Here is a 14720-nt window from a genome sequence, read left to right on the forward strand (position 1 = left end):
TGATAGAAATGCGATGTTTAATAATGCGAGCAAATACCACTCACATTTTTCGCATTTAATTCATGCTTGCGTTAATTTCAAGATTTACAGTAGGTGCCAAACTCACTTTGTCATTAAACTTACCATATTCCTTTCTTTGTTTGGGCTTGTTTTCTAAAAGGTTTTGGATAAGGTCAAGTTCAGAATTGAAGTTTTTGTAAAACATGGTTGTATCATTGTCTGGAACTGTATATGTCAAATAGACTGTAACATACATGTGCTTGTTTCTTTACAAATCCTATCACATGAAATATTGGTGACATGCCTGTCAAAGGTCAAGGTCATCTTTGAGGATGCTATGAAACATTACTTACTGTTGCACTTAACTTGTACAATCCTGAGACTTGGAAAATTCTTTGATCTCAAGAAGTTGTCTTGATTAAGGTCTGAGGGTAAAGTGTTCTGGCTGGAAGTACACAGCATGATAATATTTTTGGAGACTTGAGAAAATGGCGGTGCAAACACCTGTAGTTATTTTTGTGTTTCAGCCCAAACTTCATGAGGTCATCCAGGAATGTCGAGGCAGAAACCTGAAGTTCTCCACCAACATCGACCAAGCCATCCAGGAGGCGGAGCTCATCTTCATCTGCGTCAACACACCGACCAAGAACTACGGCATTGGCAAGGTAAGTTAGAGGTGTGATCAAACCCGGGTACAGTGAAACTCAGGACAATCCTGGTAAAGCCCTGCTAGTCAGGACAGTCCTGCTGAAACCCTGCTAGTCAGGACAGTCCTGCTGAAACCCTGCTAGTCAGGACAGTCCCGGTGAAACCCTGTTAGTCAGGACAGTTCCGCTGAAACCCTGTTAGTCAGGACAGTCCCGGTGAAACCCTGTTTATCAGGACAGTTCCGCTGAAACCCTGTTAGTCAGGACAGTTCTGCTGAAACCCTGTTAGTCAGGACAGTCCTGCTGAAACCCTGTTAGTCAGGACAGTTCTGCTGAAACCCTGTTAGTCAGGACAGTTCCGCTGAAACCCTGTTAGTCAGGACAGTCCTGCTGAAACCCTGTTAGTCAGGACAGTTCTGCTGAAACCCTGTTAGTCAGGACAGTTCCGCTGAAACCCTGTTAGTCAGGACAGTTCCGCTGAAACCCTGTTAGACAGGACAGTCCTGCTGAAACCCTGTTAGACAGGACAGTCCCGCTGAAACCCTGTTAGTCAGGACAGTTCCTCTGAAACCCTGTTAGTCAGGACAGTCCCGCTGAAACCCTGTTAGTCAGGACAGTCCCGCTGAAGCCCTGTTAGTCAAGACAGTCCCGCTGAAACCCTGTTAGTCAAGACAGTCCCGCTGAAACCCTGTTAGTCAAGACAGTCCCGCTGAAACCCTGTTAGTCAAGACAGTCCCGCTGAAACCCTGTTAGTCAAGACAGTCCCGCTGAAACCCTGTTAGTCAAGACAGTCCCGCTGAAACCCTGTTAGTCAAGACAGTCCCGCTGAAACCCTGTTAGTCAGGACAGTCCCGCTGAAACCCTGTTAGTCAGGACAGTCCCGCTGAAACCCTGTTAGTCAGGACAGTCCCGCTGAAACCCTGTTAGTCAGGACAGTCCCGCTGAAACCCTGTTAGTCAGGACAGTCCCGCTGAAACCCTGTTAGTCAGGACAGTCCCGCTGAAACCCTGTTAGTCAAGACAGTCCCGCTGAAACCCTGTTAGTCAGGACAGTCCCGCTGAAACCCTGTTAGTCAGGACAGTTCTGCTGAAACCCTGTTAGTCAGGACAGTCCCGCTGAAGCCCTGTGTTATATGGCAGTTTATGTTGTATGTTATTTTGGATGATTGTTAGTGGCAGCAAATATGAAGCTCTCATAAAACCTCGAGCAGAACACATCGTACCAATGTGGGAAATTGAAGCTGGGCCTTCAGGATGATCAACAAGTGCTTCGATCACTAGGCTAACCCACTGCCACCTACATGAACAAGAGTTAATCCCCCACCTTCACTGTCTCCCCCCGTGTGTTACAGGGCCGAGCTGCTGACCTGAAGTACATTGAGTCAGCTGCCAGAAGGATAGCTGCTGTTGCCAAGAGCTCCAAGATTGTGGTAGAGAAGAGTACTGTCCCGGTCAAGGCAGCCGAGAGCATCACCGATATCCTCAAGGCTAATGTAAAGAAAGGAGTCAAGTACCAGGTCAGTTTTTTAATATTTATACAGTACACTATATTTATAATGAACACACTTACAGCATACTGATGGATAGAACGAACTATGTTTTTGTCCCATCCATTTGCTGTATATATAGGGCGGTCGGGTAGCCTAGTGGTTAAAGCGTTCGCTCGTCACGCCAAAGACCCAGGTTCGATTTCCGACATGGGTACAATATGTGGAGCCCATTTCTGGTGTCCCTGTCGTGATATTGCTGGAAGAGTGCTAAAAGCGGCGTAAAACCATACTCACTCACTCACTGTTATATATATGCTGTACATTTGCTTATAACAAACTCTTGTTATAACGAACTAGAATTAATGCTCACTTTGAGTTCATTATAACCGAAGTTAACTGTAGTGCTGGTATGTTATACTTAACCCACATGGCCTAAGGTCATCAACAGGCTTAAACTTTATACATTTTCAACTTCTAAATTCCTTGATGGATTCAGCTCAAATATATGTGGATGTTGGTTTCTATAAAGGGGTTCAAATCTGTTTCAAGGTATCAAACCAAGAATGTCAATATGGCCGCCAGGTTACCATCTTTGATTAAAAAGAAGAAAAATTCAAAATGTGCAATTGAAAAACGTAAACGGCCAGATGGGAGAAACTTGGTATGTCAGATGATCGATCACCTTGTGTACAACCAAGTCTTGCTTGACAATGGTATACAGATCTATACTGAACGTCGCTTTTTACAGTATTAAAGAAGTTGTTATCCATAAAATTGTGTCCACCTTGTCATCCGTCAACTTCTAATTATTGCCTATCAAACAATTTAGTACCAAATTTGTTTAAGACTAGTCAAGACAGATTGTGTCAGGTACAACAGTTGGTGTCAGGTACAACAGATAGTGTCAGGTACAATGTATGGTGTCAGGTACAACAGATGGTGTCAGGTACAACGTATGGTGTCAGGTACAACGTATAGTGTCAGTTACAACGTATTGTGTCAGGTACAACGTATGGTGTCAGGTACAACAGATTGTGTCAGGTACAACAGATAGTATCAGGTACAACAGATTGTGTCAGGTACAACAGATAGTGTCAGGTACAACGTATGGTGTCAGGTACAACGTATGGTGTTAGGTACAACAGTATGGTGTCAGGTACAACAGATGGTGTCAGGTACAACAGATAGTATCAGGTACAACAGATAGTGTCAGGTACAACGTATTGTGTCAGGTACAACAGTATGGTGTCAGGTACAACAGATGGTGTCAGGTACAACAGATATAGTATCAGGTACAACAGATTGTGGCAGGTACAACAGATAGTGTGAGGTACAACAGATAGTATCAGGTACAATATATGGTGTCAGGTACAACAGATTGTGTCAGGTACAACAGATTGTGTCAGGTACAACAGATAGTGTCAGGTACAACAGATTGTGTCAGGTACAACAGATAGTATCAGGTACAACAGATTGTGTCAGGTACAACAGATTGTGTCAGGTACAACAGATAGTATCAGGTACAACGTATGGTGTCAGGTACAACGTATGGTGTCAGGTACAACGTATGGTGTCAGGTACAACGTATTGTGTCAGGTACAACAGATTGTGTCAGGTACAACAGATAGTATCAGGTACAACGTATGGTGTCAGGTACAACGTATGGTGTCAGGTACAACAGATTGTATCAGGTACAACGTATGGTGTCAGGTACAACGTATTGTGTCAGGTACAACAGATTGTGGCAGGTACAACAGATAGTGTGAGGTACAACAGATAGTATCAGGTACAATATATGGTGTCAGGTAGAACAGATTGTATCAGGTACAACAGATTGTGTCAGGTACAACAGATAGTGTCAGGTACAACAGATTGTGTCAGGTACAACAGATAGTATCAGGTACAACAGATTGTGTCAGGTACAACAGATTGTGTCAGGTACAACAGATAGTATCAGGTACAACGTATGGTGTCAGGTACAACGTATGGTGTCAGGTACAACGTATGGTGTCAGGTACAACGTATTGTGTCAGGTACAACAGATTGTGTCAGGTACAACAGATAGTATCAGGTACAACGTATGGTGTCAGGTACAACGTATGGTGTCAGGTACAACAGATTGTATCAGGTACAACGTATGGTGTCAGGTACAACGTATTGTGTCAGGTACAACAGATTGTGTCAGGTTCAACAGATAGTATCAGGTACAACAGATTGTGTCAGGTACAACGTATAGTGTCAGGTACAACGTATGGTGTCAGGTACAACAGATGGTGTCAGGTACAACAGATGGTGTCAGGTACAACGTATAGTGTCAGGTACAACAGATTGTGTCAGGTACAACAGATAGTATCAGGTACAACAGATTGTGTCAGGTACAACGTATGGTGTCAGGTACAACGTATGGTGTCAGGTACAATGTATTTTGTCAGGTACAATGTATGGTGTCAGGTACAATAGATAGTATCAGGTACAACAGATTGTCTCAGGTACAACGTATAGTGTCAGGTACAACAGATTGTGTCAGGTACAACAGATAGTATCAGGTACAACTGATTGTGTCAGGTACAACGTATAGTGTCAGGTACAACGTATGGTGTCAGGTGCAACAGATGGTGTCAGGTACAACAGATTGTGTCAGGTACAACAGATAGTGTCAGGTACAACAGATTGTGTCAGGTACAACAGATAGTATCAGGTACAACAGATTGTGTCAGGTACAACAGATTGTGTCAGGTACAACAGATAGTATCAGGTACAACGTATGGTGTCAGGTACAACGTATGGTGTCAGGTACAACGTATGGTGTCAGGTACAACGTATTGTGTCAGGTACAACAGATTGTGTCAGGTACAACAGATAGTATCAGGTACAACGTATGGTGTCAGGTACAACGTATGGTGTCAGGTACAACAGATTGTATCAGGTACAACGTATGGTGTCAGGTACAACGTATTGTGTCAGGTACAACAGATTGTGTCAGGTACAACAGATAGTATCAGGTACAACTGATTGTGTCAGGTACAACGTATAGTGTCAGGTACAACGTATGGTGTCAGGTACAACAGATGGTGTCAGGTACAACAGATTGTGTCAGGTACAACAGATAGTGTCAGGTACAACAGATTGTGTCAGGTACAACAGATAGTATCAGGTACAACAGATTGTGTCAGGTACAACAGATTGTGTCAGGTACAACAGATAGTATCAGGTACAACGTATGGTGTCAGGTACAACGTATGGTGTCAGGTACAACGTATGGTGTCAGGTACAACGTATTGTGTCAGGTACAACAGATTGTGTCAGGTACAACAGATAGTATCAGGTACAACGTATGGTGTCAGGTACAACGTATGGTGTCAGGTACAACAGATTGTATCAGGTACAACGTATGGTGTCAGGTACAACGTATTGTGTCAGGTACAACAGATTGTGTCAGGTTCAACAGATAGTATCAGGTACAACAGATTGTGTCAGGTACAACGTATAGTGTCAGGTACAACGTATGGTGTCAGGTACAACAGATGGTGTCAGGTACAACAGATGGTGTCAGGTACAACGTATAGTGTCAGGTACAACAGATTGTGTCAGGTACAACAGATAGTATCAGGTACAACAGATTGTGTCAGGTACAACGTATGGTGTCAGGTACAACGTATGGTGTCAGGTACAATGTATTTTGTCAGGTACAACGTATGGTGTCAGGTACAATAGATAGTATCAGGTACAACAGATTGTCTCAGGTACAACGTATAGTGTCAGGTACAACAGATTGTGTCAGGTACAACAGATAGTATCAGGTACAACTGATTGTGTCAGGTACAACGTATAGTGTCAGGTACAACGTATGGTGTCAGGTACAACAGATGGTGTCAGGTACAACAGATTGTGTCAGGTACAAAGTATGGTGTCAGGTACAACGTATGGTGTCAGGTACAACAGATTGTGTCAGGTACAAAGTATAGTGTCAGGTACAACAGATAGTATCAGGTACAACAGATAGTATCATGTACAACAGATAGTGTGAGGTACAACAGATTGTGTCAGGTACAACAGATTGTGTCAGGTACAACAGATGGTGTCAGGTACAACAGTTGGTGTCAGGTACAACAGATAGTATCAGGTACAACGTATAGTGTCAGGTACAACAGATAAGGTCAGCTGTTATAATGTTGAGGAGCCCTTGGGTAGTCCAGTGGTACAAACATTTGATCAACATGACAAAGCAGTGGGTTTGATTCCCCACATGGGTACAAGTGGGAAGAACGTTTCTAGTGCCATGTTGTTGCTGGAACATCCATACTGATTGACTGACTCACTTCCTATCTTCTCCCATGCAGGTATTGTCTAACCCGGAGTTCCTGGCCGAAGGCACAGCTATCAAGGATCTCCTGAGCCCCGACCGCGTGCTGATTGGTGGAGAGGAGACTCCAGATGGGAAGGAGGCTATCAATGGCCTCTGCTGGATTTACGAACACTGGGTACCTCGGAAACAGATAATTACCATGAACACCTGGTCCTCAGAGCTGTCAAAACTGGTTAGTCCATCTTCACAATATAGTGGGTCAGTATGTGTCGGGACATTGGAAACATTTCCATGTACAGATGCTAAGCGGCAGACAGGCATCCCAGGGATTTGTCTAGGATTCCAAGCTAAAAGCCCTTGGCAACTAAATTGGGTAAAACAGTTCTGATTTCCTTAACTTCCGAGGTCTTTTAACATTGTATATTAACATTACGTTCAACAATGTACAATTAAGCATCCAAGGCTCTTCATCTTGATTTGTCCTAACATCAGTGGTATGCAAGTCAGTCGACCTGACCAAGCCATCACATTAGGTATCACTATATTAACATGATTTGCGTGAGTGAGTGAGTGAGTGCATGAGTTTGGTTTTCCAGCAGTATGCAGGTGAAAGTGGGCTTCACACTTTGTACCCATGTGGGGAATTGAACCCTGGTCTTTGGCTTGACGAGCCCACAAGGCTGCCCCACCACCTCAACATGATTTGAGAAATGTTTTAATTCCTACAGACTTGGGGCCGAATACCAGCCTCGGAGCAGGTCTAAATACATCTCTGCATTCTGCAGCATCCCTTTCAACAGTCCACAATGTGTGCTGAACCTACACAGACCAATAAGATGATTTGGTACATCATGCTAGACAATCCTGTTTGGAGGGCTCATGTTTTGCTTGCCGGGGTTGTGAATACTGTTAAACCGTATTCACTGAATCAGATGCCTTGTTGCCGGGGCATTTGCTGTCCTTACAAAAGCATCATTTGCAAATGGCCCTCAGCCCATGTTTTACATGAAGATATACTAGATACCCATGCTTTGTTTTCTGAGCGATGTTACCTGCAGATTTAACCCTGCTCAATTGATTTTGGAAATGAATATCAGAAGACACAGAAATCTGATATGCTTGTCTGAATGCTTCGGGTAGAACATCCGCCCGGAGAGCGGAAGGTCCGGGGTTCGATTCCCGGCAGCGTCATACCACAAGCCATTAAAAGATGGTACTTCTTGTTACCCTGTCTGGCGCTCGACATTGAGGGGCTAAAACAAGGACTGGTCGGCTCGGAGTCAGTATACTGTGTCTTAGTGAGATATTCATGTTAAACTGCGGCATGGTATCTCAGTGAGCTAGCACTATAAATTGGCATCAGTCCAGACTAGTACAAGCAGCCACACAAATACACATGCGTACATGCACGTCGCAATATGAGTGCAATAATCTTGGACGCGACTTTAAACCCCATTTCACCTCACCTCACCTCACCTCACCTCACCTGAATGCTTCACTCATTCATACGAAGAATTTAGAAAAATTAATTTTTGATTGGCTGATTAGAAAGGTCACCTGCTTGTGTCCTCAGAGCCTGACTCAGAGGGTATTATATCGGAGTAAAAGATACGATTGTAAAATGATTGGGAATATCCCTGTCCAGATGTACATGTTATTACAATGTAATATAAGTCTGTTTCCCTCCATGTGTCTACATTTCATTGTGATGAATAAGAAGAGTCTTTTGTTTTAAATTGTGAACAATAGTCCTGTTAATACCCAGGCATTCTTTCTCAGTGAATGACATAGGTCAAACAGGCTAATGGGGCTAGTAACCTTTTACTAACATTATGCCCCAGCAATGATTACGGGTCCTCATTTCAGGATTAGGAACTAAAAATTTTAATTTTCTGTTACAAAACTTTTTTTCTTGTGGTATGCATATTAAGATGAAGCGAAGGAAATGTGATTACGTAGCTGATAGGAACAAAAATAGCAATAAGAGAGATTCGTTTAGCTCATTCTTCGTATCGAATCGCATCCTCGATTTTAAATGTTTGAAAAAAGTTACTAGACAGGCGGGATAGAGAGTTTGAAATATTACTGGCCCCGCAAGAAAACTACTGGCCACGGGATAGCAGGCCGGCAGCTATTTCGAACACGGTTCCTGCAAACTTCAAAACTTGTTTTCAGGCAGCCAATGCATTTCTTGCACAGAGGATCTCCAGTATCAATGCCATGTCAGCTGTGTGCGAGGCAACAGGTGCCGATGTGTCGGAAGTGGCCAACGCCATTGGAACAGACAGTAGGATCGGGCCCAAGTTCCTGCAGGCTAGCGTAGGTAGGTCAGACAGCAGGATTGGGGCCCATGGTCCTACAGGTTGATGTATGTAGGTCAGACAGTTAGGTTTGGGACCAAGTTCCTGCAGGTTAGCGTAGGTAGGTCAGACAGTTAGGTTTGGGACCAAGTTCCTGCAGGTTAGCGTAGGTAGGTCAGACAGTTAGGTTTGGGACCAAGTTCCTGCAGGTTAGCGTATGTAGGTCAGACAGTTAGGTTTGGGACCAAGTTCCTGCAGGTTAGCGTAGGTAGGTCAGACAGTTAGGTTTGGGACCAAGTTCCTGCAGGTTAGCGTAGGTAGGTCAGACAGTTAGGTTTGGGACCAAGTTCCTGCAGGTTAGCGTAGGTAGGTCAGACAGTTAGGTTTGGGCCCAAGTTCCTGCAGGTTAGCGTAGGTAGGTCAGACAGCAGGATTGGGGCCCATGGTCCTACAGGTTGATGTATGTAGGTCAGACAGTTGGGTTTGGGACCAAGTTCCTGCAGGTTAGCGTAGGTAGGTCAGACAGTTAGGTTTGGGACCAAGTTCCTGCAGGTTAGCGTAGGTAGGTCAGACAGCAGGATTGGGGCCCATGGTCCTACAGGTTGATGTATGTAGGTCAGACAGTTGGGTTTGGGACCAAGTTCCTGCAGGTTAGCGTAGGTAGGTCAGACAGTTAGGTTTGGGACCAAGTTCCTGCAGGTTAGCGTAGGTAGGTCAGACAGCAGGATTGGGGCCCATGGTCCTACAGGTTGATGTATGTAGGTCAGACAGTTGGGTTTGGGACCAAGTTCCTGCAAGTTAGCGTATGCTGGGGTAGTAGTGGTATGCTGGGGTAGTGGTATGCTGGGGTAGTGGTATGCTGGGGTGGTGGTATGCTGGGGTGGTGCTGGTTTGCTTGGGTTGTAGTGGTATTCTTGGGTGCTGGTATGGTGGGGTAGTGGTATGCTGGGGTGGTGGTATGCTGGGGTGGTGCTGGTTTGCTTGGGTTGTAGTGGTATGCTGGGGTGGGTGGTATGCTGGGGTAGTGCTGGTTTGCTGGGGTAGTAGTGGTATGCTGGGGTGGGTGGTATTCTGGGGTGGTGGTATGCTGGGGTAGTCCTGGTATGCTGGGGTAGTAGTGGTATGCTGGGGTAGTGGTATGCTGGGGTGTGTCAGTATGAGTTTAGTCAGGGATGAGACTAACAAGCTAACAAGTGTTTTGAACAGAACCCATCCTCATCCCTGTTGCAGGTTTTGGGGGCAGCTGCTTCCAGAAAGACGTGCTGAACCTGGTGTATCTCTGTGAGTGCCTCAACCTGCCCGAGGTGGCCGCCTATTGGCAGCAGGTGGGGGAACTCTTTCCTGCTTACTTCACATCAGAGCTATTTAAAGTCAAACTAAGTCATCTGTCATTTCATATATACATAGTGACTAAGCAGGGATTGTTTCTACAGCGTTGTGGTGACCTGGTCCGGCATAAAACTGTCTTTGCGCTGAGATGATCGTAACCTACATCGAATTACAATAATTGTAGATCTGTCGTGTGTCCTGTCCTCAGTGCTCTGTCCTCTGTGCTCTGTGCTCTGTGTTTTGTCCTCAGTGCTTTGTTCTGTCCTCAGTGTTCTGTTCTCAGTGGTCTGTGCTCTGTCCTCAGTGGTCTGTGCTCTGTCTTCAGTATTCAGTGCTCTGTCCTCAGTGCTCTGTTCTGTCCTCAGTGCTTTGTCCTCAGTGGTCTGTGCTCTGTTATAGTCCTCAGTGCTCTGTCCCCAGTGCTCTGTTCTGTTCTCAGTGCTTTGTCCTCAGTGGTCTGTGCTCTGTGCTCTGTCTTCAGTGGTCTGTGCTCTGTCCTGAGTCCTCTGTCCTCAGTGCTTTGTCCTCAGTGGTCTGTGCTCTGTCCTCAGTCCTCAGTGCTCTGTCCTCACTGCTCTGTTCTGTCCTCAGTGGTCTGTGCTCTGTCCTCAGTGCTCTCTCCACAGTCCTCAGTGCTCTGTTCTGTCCTCAGTGCTCTATCCTCTGTACCCTGTCCTCAGTGTTTCTCTCTCCAGGTCATTTAGCATGTTTCATCAACTTCCAGGTTATCAACATCAACGACTTCCAGAGACGAAGATTTGCCAACAGGGTTATAGAATGCCTCTTCAACACAATCACAGGCAAAAACATTGCAATCCTCGGCTTTGCCTTCAAGAAGGACACAGGAGATACAAGGTGATGTCTTGAACTTGAATTCAGCTTTCCATGAATAGTCCCACCAATGTTAATAGCTTATTGTCTAGTAAGACTTCACAGTAAACATCACAATAAATATTGATTTATACTACTCAAAAGAAGTTAAAGAACACCTGATTCTTTCATATTACTATAGTTAATCTGTCATGGCATGACATTAAAAAGAGAAATATGAAAGAATAATAAGACAGGTTAACTATAGTAATGTGAAAGAATCAGGTGTTCTTCAACTTCTTTTGAGTAGTATATTTAAGAATTGGCCTTCATTTTGTGTGAGTTCATTGGAGTATGAACCTTCATAGAGTGAGGGCCAAACTGTATGAACGGCGGAGCTTGCGACGACGTTCATACAATGTAAACACAATTTTATTTAGTATGTGTGACTTCATGTGTACACTGACTGCCATACAACAACCAGCTATATCGCGGATTATTGTCTGGTGCATTGTCAATCTTTCAACTATCTCCATGTCAGCCATTTTTAACCTGCTTCTTCTTTGATCAAATGACAGGACTAGTCTAACATCTAGTCTCTGAAATGAACATATCGAACAGAAAAAACAGTTGTTCAGTTATCTTAATAAATATATAATAAAAGGGAGCCCAGTGACTCTCTTCATTTTCATTTTCCTGATACTGCAGTATTCTAGACTTGCCTAACATTATAGACTTGCATGGGCTGTATTTGATATATATTTGTATCAGGGTTTGTAAGACAGACTACTGTAGGACGACCACTTGAAAGTACAATGATACCTTGTGAATGTGAATCACCAGTATCAGTACCTGGTCTATATCTCAGTGAATGCATTAGCTTCTTGAGTTGTCTCCCTTGAGTTGTCTCCCCTTGTCAACATCATGTCCTATTGATGTTTCACAGAGAGTCTGCAGCAATCTATCTGTGCAAGTACTTAATGGAAGAGGGAGCCAAACTACGGATATACGACCCTCAGGTTAAACACACACAAATTATGAGGTGAGAATCTTTTGCAGTTGTACCTGGTTACCATGGTTATAACAAAAAGAGACCTGAGAAGGTCTGGGCCCACTTGCACAAAGCATTCTTAGTGCTAAGGTGATTGTAACTCCCATACTTTAATATAGGCTTACAATAGTTGTGGTGCTAGGTTCGCTTTGTGCAAGTGGGCCCTGGTCTTCAGCAACCCATGATTGCCGTAAAAGGTGACTGTGCTTGTCGTTAGAGGCGACTAACTGGATCGGGTCGTCAGGCTTGCTGACTTGGTTGATGCATGTCATCATATACCATCATGGATCGATGCCCATGATGTCAGTCACTTGATTGTCTGGTCCAGACTTGATTATTTACAGACCGCCGTCATATTGCTGGATTTATTGCTGAGTGTGGCGCTAAACAACAAACAAACAAACAAAATATAACAAAAAGATAAAATGAACTGTCCAGTGTCTTTTGGTTGAACTTGAAAATTAGTCCCCATCACTCACCCTTGATGATGAAGTATATTATCACCAGTTTTCAAAAATAAGGAGGTCCTAAATGTTTGCTGTCATGAGTTTTGGCAAGGGCATTCTCACAAGGATACTTTAACTTTCATGCTTTGCGACCTTTCCCAAAATAGTCCTCGTGTGTGGGTGTAGGTTGATTGGACAGCTATATTTTGCAGCATATATTTTAATCCTACTCAAAGACAGCATTCACTCACTCTTTGATTAGGGGGCACCGAAGGCCCAGTCGTCTAAGGCACCGCGAGTTGCACCCCTTGGGCACGCCAGAAACCTATGATTGTGGGTTGGAATCCTGGTTCGCCCCGATTATGTTTCTAGGTTTGTCAGCACCATACCCATGCTCGTGAGTTTCACCGAAGAGAGGCCTGCATCACTTCGGGCTTTCCTTCCACACTAAGCTGACTTGCCGTGACATGACTAGAATACTGTTCAAAGCAGCCATGCCAACGACCTAACTCATTGAATAGAAGGGTCTAAAACCAAATTTTCTCTATGAAATGCAAGGAAACAATACCATGCCATGTTCTGATGTTCACCCTCTTGTTTCTAGTGAATTAACAGAACCATCCCTGTCTCGAGACCCAGACACAGGTAGGAACGATGCCTTCAGTACAGAGATAATGACGTTTCATATACACCTGTCATAGATGGTCAACAAGACTGATTCAGCTTCTCCACAAAATGTCAATGAAAACAGGGATGACTTATGAATTTCAACATTAATGCTACGTAAAATGTCAGAATTGTTTTGTCAAAGAGAGAGAGGGGCTGTCGGTTAGCCTAGTGGTGGTTAAAGACGTTCACTCGTCATGCCGAAGACCCTGGTTCAATTCAGGACATGGGTACAATGTGTGAAGCCCATTTCTGTTGTCCCCCGCTGTGATATTGCTTGAATATTGCTTAAAGTGGCGTAGAGCCATACTCACTCACTCAAAGAGAGGAGGCACAAATGGCCATGCCTTCTATTGTGACACACATTTACTCTGCAGAGTTGCTTCTCTTAATTGTTCCATGATTATGGGTTCGAGCCCCAGAGTTGCATTCAGATGGATCGTGGTTTATGAGAATCCGCACCATGCCAACGCCCAAGGGTTTCACCAAAGTGGTAAATGTCTGAGACTTGCATTTCTCCCAAACTGGTCGGCCATAATGTAGCTGAAGTACAGTTCAAAGCTGTGTTAAACTCATGCACTCATCAAGGAGAAATTCTTTTACTCACTTACTGTTCAAGACATGTTTTCAAAAAGTAAGTCTTTGTGAGTGAATTGTATGTATTTTCTATGTTCCAGTGTCAGAGTTGGTGTCCATCCACCCTGACCCCTACACTGCTTGTGATAGCTGTCACGCACTAGTCATATGTACAGAGTGGGACGAGTTCAAGGTGAGGACAGTTGCTCCTTTGTCTTGTTGAGCTATACAGCAAGCCATGTGGTAACTGTTATATTGCTGACTGCAGGCCGTAATATGACTGTTATGTTGCTGATTGCAGGCCGTGCTATAACTGTTATGTTGCTGACTGCAGGCCGTGATATAACTGTTATGTTGCTGACTGCAGGCAGTGATATAACTGTTATGTTGCTGACTGCAGGCCATGGTATAACTGTTATATTGCTGATTGCAGGCCGTGATATAACTGTTATGTTGCTGACTTCAGGCCATGATATAACTGTTATATTGCTGACTGCAGGCCATGGTATAACTGCTATGTTGCTGACTGCAGGCAGTGATATAACTGTTATGTTGCTGACTGCAGGCCGTGGTATAACTGTTATGTTGCTGACTGCAGGCAGTGATATAACTGTTATGTTGCTGACTGCAGGCCATGGTATAACTGTTATATTGCTGATTGCAGGCCGTGATATAACTGTTATGTTGCTGACTTCAGGCCATGATATAACTGTTATATTGCTGACTGCAGGCCATGGTATAACTGCTATGTTGCTGACTGCAGGCAGTGATATAACTGTTATGTTGCTGACTGCAGGCCGTGGTATAACTGTTATGTTGCTGACTGCAGGCAGTGATATAACTGTTATGTTGCTGACTGCAGGCAGTGATATAACTGTTATGTTGCTGACTGCAGGCAGTGATATAACTGTTATGTTGCTGACTGCAGACCATGATATAACTGTTATGTTGCTGACTGCAGGCCGTGATATAACTGCTATGTTGCTGACTGCAGGCAGTGATATAACTGTTATATTGCTGATTGCAGGCCGTGATATAACTGTTATGTTGCTGACTTCAGGCTGTGATATAAATGTTATATCACTGACTGCAGGCAGTGA

General features: G+C 44.2%; 1 protein-coding gene across 2 annotated transcripts in view; it reads left to right on the forward strand.

Annotated features, from left to right (window-relative positions):
* The window catches only part of LOC139450489 (UDP-glucose 6-dehydrogenase-like), a 69712-nt gene that overhangs the window by 48653 nt on the left and 6339 nt on the right, over nucleotides 1–14720 (forward strand). For both annotated transcript variants that reach the window (XM_071232203.1, XM_071232202.1), the window contains exons 3-11: nucleotides 528–665; nucleotides 1999–2163; nucleotides 6477–6674; nucleotides 8618–8765; nucleotides 9973–10067; nucleotides 10796–10926; nucleotides 11828–11923; nucleotides 12983–13023; nucleotides 13722–13813. In XM_071232203.1, coding sequence (XP_071088304.1) covers nucleotides 528–665; nucleotides 1999–2163; nucleotides 6477–6674; nucleotides 8618–8765; nucleotides 9973–10067; nucleotides 10796–10926; nucleotides 11828–11923; nucleotides 12983–13023; nucleotides 13722–13813 — 1104 coding nt within the window. The remainder of the gene's footprint in view (nucleotides 1–527; nucleotides 666–1998; nucleotides 2164–6476; nucleotides 6675–8617; nucleotides 8766–9972; nucleotides 10068–10795; nucleotides 10927–11827; nucleotides 11924–12982; nucleotides 13024–13721; nucleotides 13814–14720) is intronic.

The sequence above is a fragment of the Haliotis cracherodii genome, unplaced genomic scaffold (genome assembly GCF_022045235.1).
Source record: "Haliotis cracherodii isolate W230 unplaced genomic scaffold, xgHalCrac1.p SCAF_8, whole genome shotgun sequence".
Taxonomy (NCBI): domain Eukaryota; kingdom Metazoa; phylum Mollusca; class Gastropoda; order Lepetellida; family Haliotidae; genus Haliotis; species Haliotis cracherodii.